Raw genomic sequence first — 3,513 nt, 5'->3', positions numbered from 1 at the left:
TGACGTTTGGCACAGAAACGATTCTCATCTTTTTCTGGTTGCCAAATGATTTTAAAATATTTCTTTTATAACATTATTGGCGTAGGAATTTATGTCCATTTGTCGTCCTACTAATTATTTGAATTATAAATTATTTAACAACCCGCATTTTCCGTTTTGTCAAGAAATCCTCGCGGCAAATATATCTTTCTGTCTCTTTTCCTCTTTGAAATTTTTAACATAACGACTGTCAACTGTCATTCATAAGAACTACACGGATATGAAGTTAGCATCAGATAGTTGAATGTCAAAATTTATCATAGGCGTAGTGGTATAAAATGAATGATAGATGCAGGGGGAGATAATAATAAAATTAATCAATTGCGAGCAAATTAAAACTAAAGAGAAATTCGCTAGGTTTTAATAACAGTTTACACTTATTAAGATCTGTCTTGATGTTTTGAGAAATATATGTCCAGAATTTACATACTTAAACTTGTTTTACCAAAAACCTGAGTGAAATTAAATTTCTGCTTCTGGGTAAGATATTTGTGAAGCATTGGATAGTGTCTGGGACATAGAGTTATATATTAGCATAGAGAGAGTGTCATTCAGAGCGAAGTGACGACACCATCTTTTTTATTTGGATTAGTGCTGTTTCACTCTTACGCATAGTAAAGCTGCTACAGTTGTCCTCCTCTTCCGTGCCTATATTCACACTGAATGTCATCATAGATTTTCGATACAATGTGTTAGAAAGAGATGCAGCAAACCAGTCCATGAGATCTTGTCGTCAGGAAGCGCGGAAGGTAGGCTCCCTCTATGTTAATATATACCTCTATGGTCTGGGATTTACTTACTGCCAGAATGCTATTCAACCACATTCTTTTACAGAATATCTAATATGTTGTTTTGGACAAAAAATCGATGTTTTAATGTTTCTTTTTTTTTTGGAAAATTTGAAGCTGTTAACTGCTTTGGAATAACATATTGTGATGTAGTGGGTCACGACTCATAATATAAGGAGATATAGATGGCAGAAAAAACATCGGAAGAAGACGAATTTCATGGCTGAATAACCTGAGAGAATGGTTTGGACGCAGCTCAAAACAACTATTTAGAGCTACTGCCTCAAAAATTAAAATAGCTACGATGATTGCCAACCTCCGTAGCGGAGATGGCACCTGAAGAAGATGTAGTGGGTCTAGTCTATGAATAAAAATATGAATCTTCATTTTCTTGTCCAGTAATTACGTACTTTATGTTGTGGACAAAACTTGATGTCTTGATATTTTTGCGGCAGAAACTGTGGACAGCCTTGTTGTAAGATAATTCGAAAGTAGTTAGCGTATACTATGAGATTGTTGATTTGCTGATCCACTATTGGCTTGATATCTTGGCCTTTTGAGGTCTGTTTGAAGCTATGAACGTTGGGGTAAGATATTTGTGGTTCAGTTAATATACCCTGCGATTTACTAACCGAATGAATATTTTTATGCCCAGTATTCACGTCCTTAAACTTGTTCTTTTGATCAAGTTTGGACAGAAACTTGATCTTTTGAGCGACATTTGAAGCGGTTAACTGCATATAAGATATATGTCAAGTAGTGGATGGTGTCTGGGATGTACCTACTGACCGAATGCTATTAGTCTATTATTGGCTCCGTGCGTCTCCCCTCTACTTACAGTCACGTGACACGCTGTCAGATTTTGTCAGGACGTTTTAACATTGAGTCTTATGGGAGTATTTTGTTAAACTTGAATATTTTATTTTGTAGTGATAATAACCGAATACAATTGTTAGAATTCATTAGTTATTAATTTATACTGTAATTTATAGTGCAACAAAAATATTTTCTTTTTCGTTAATAAAGATTTATTGATATAAACTGCAATAGTGAGGTTATGTATACAAAATCAAACTGATAATCAATATTGGAAATAGAAGAATTTATATCAGATTAAGTGCGTTTTTATTTTCTGTTTATATTAATACATAATATCACTAGCGGGACACGGCATTTTTTTTTAATGTCTCATTTACACATACACAAAGCGTCCTGATAAAATTTCAAAAAACCGCCACCATGAGCAGGTCGGTCGATTTTGCTTTGACACTTTGTTAACGCTCAGAGCGAATAGTATTCACATACTTAATATTAGTGTGACAAAAAATTGTTATCTTGGTATCTTGTGGTAGGTATATTTGAAGCTGTGAACAGTATTGGAGTAAGACATTAGTGACACAGTTAATGTACCCTGCAATTTACTATCAGAATTCTTATTTCTATATCCAGTAATCACATACTTGCCCTTGTTTGGACAAAAACTTGATCGTTTGAGCGAAATTTGAAGCTGTTAACGGCATCTGAGTTATATATTCCTGAAGTAGTGGATGGTGTCTGAAATTTTCTACGAGAACGCTATTCCATTACTTTCTTATCCAATATCCAGTGTGTTGTTGTGGACAAAAAATTCGATGTCTTGATCTTTTGGATTCTGGAGGATATTTGAAGCTGTTAACTGCATTGAAGTAATACATGTGATGTAGTGTCTATAGGATGTGAATTACTGCTTGATTGTTTATCTTCCTGCCTAGCATTCACATACTTTATGTTGTTGTGGGCAAAAAAGTTGATGTCTTGATAATTTTGGTGTATTTGAAACTGTGGACAGCATTGGAGTAAGATACTCGTGATGTAGGAGATAGAATGGTTATGTCAACAAACACCACAAACCATGATACATTAGTAAACAAAAAATTTAGACAAAAGAGATAATAACATATATTTGTTGCATAAATATTTCTACATTTACTTGAAAAATGACTAGAATAATTTGAATTTGTGCTAAAAACAAGCAATTAAAGCTGGTATTAAAAATACAAATTTATATCGCCCCAATCTCTTGCATCATTCTGAAACAGAAAAGTATTTAAGAACATTACATACATAGGTACGTTTTAGGACTGATCAGAAAGACATATAACTGTTCAACATTCGACGGAATGTGACTGCATATTGTACAGTCCCTTTGAGTAGCCCATTGCTCGGAAATGAAATGAAAACTTGCATATCACAACCACTGATCTATTTTCTAATTCGTCAGTCGAAGTAATTAGGAAGAAGAAATATGAAATGAACTTACTCTTCTTCCTCCTCTGTTAACTTCTCATCGAAATAATTACAGTCTAGATCTTTATCTGAGATTATTTCAGTTTCAGCGTTATCTTGGAGATCTAAAAAAAAAGTGGAAAAAATTGTAATAGAATAATCAGATCAAAAATTTTATTTTAAAGTCACAATTTTAGTTTAAAATAAGTTTATTTTGACGTTTGGATTTCCACTAAGGACACTGTTCTCAAAATCCAAATCATTAATAAATTAAACATTTTTTTTTGTTTAAGATAAAATTGTGCCAATACTCTACAAAAAAGAACAACAATTTTAAAACAAAATATACAGCGATAGTCAAAATCAAAATAATAAAAAGATGTTCAGTATATCTTCCTTTTTAAATTGCATTAATTTATTT

General features: G+C 32.8%; 1 protein-coding gene across 2 annotated transcripts in view; it reads right to left on the bottom strand.

The window, feature by feature from the left end:
- Positions 1–2,749: 2,749 nt before the first annotated feature.
- Positions 2,750–3,513, bottom strand: part of LOC114334241 (kinesin-associated protein 3) — a 44,145-nt gene continuing 43,381 nt past the window's right edge. For both annotated transcript variants that reach the window (XM_028284278.2, XM_028284279.2), the window contains exons 13-14: positions 3,127–3,217; positions 2,750–2,896 (exon numbers count right to left, since the gene is read on the bottom strand). In XM_028284278.2, coding sequence (XP_028140079.1) covers positions 2,869–2,896; positions 3,127–3,217 — 119 coding nt within the window. In that variant the 3' untranslated portion in view covers positions 2,750–2,868. The remainder of the gene's footprint in view (positions 2,897–3,126; positions 3,218–3,513) is intronic.

The sequence above is a fragment of the Diabrotica virgifera genome, chromosome 1 (assembly GCF_917563875.1).
Source record: "Diabrotica virgifera virgifera chromosome 1, PGI_DIABVI_V3a".
NCBI lineage: Eukaryota > Metazoa > Arthropoda > Insecta > Coleoptera > Chrysomelidae > Diabrotica > Diabrotica virgifera.
This window is presented reverse-complemented; position numbering and strand designations above follow the sequence as displayed.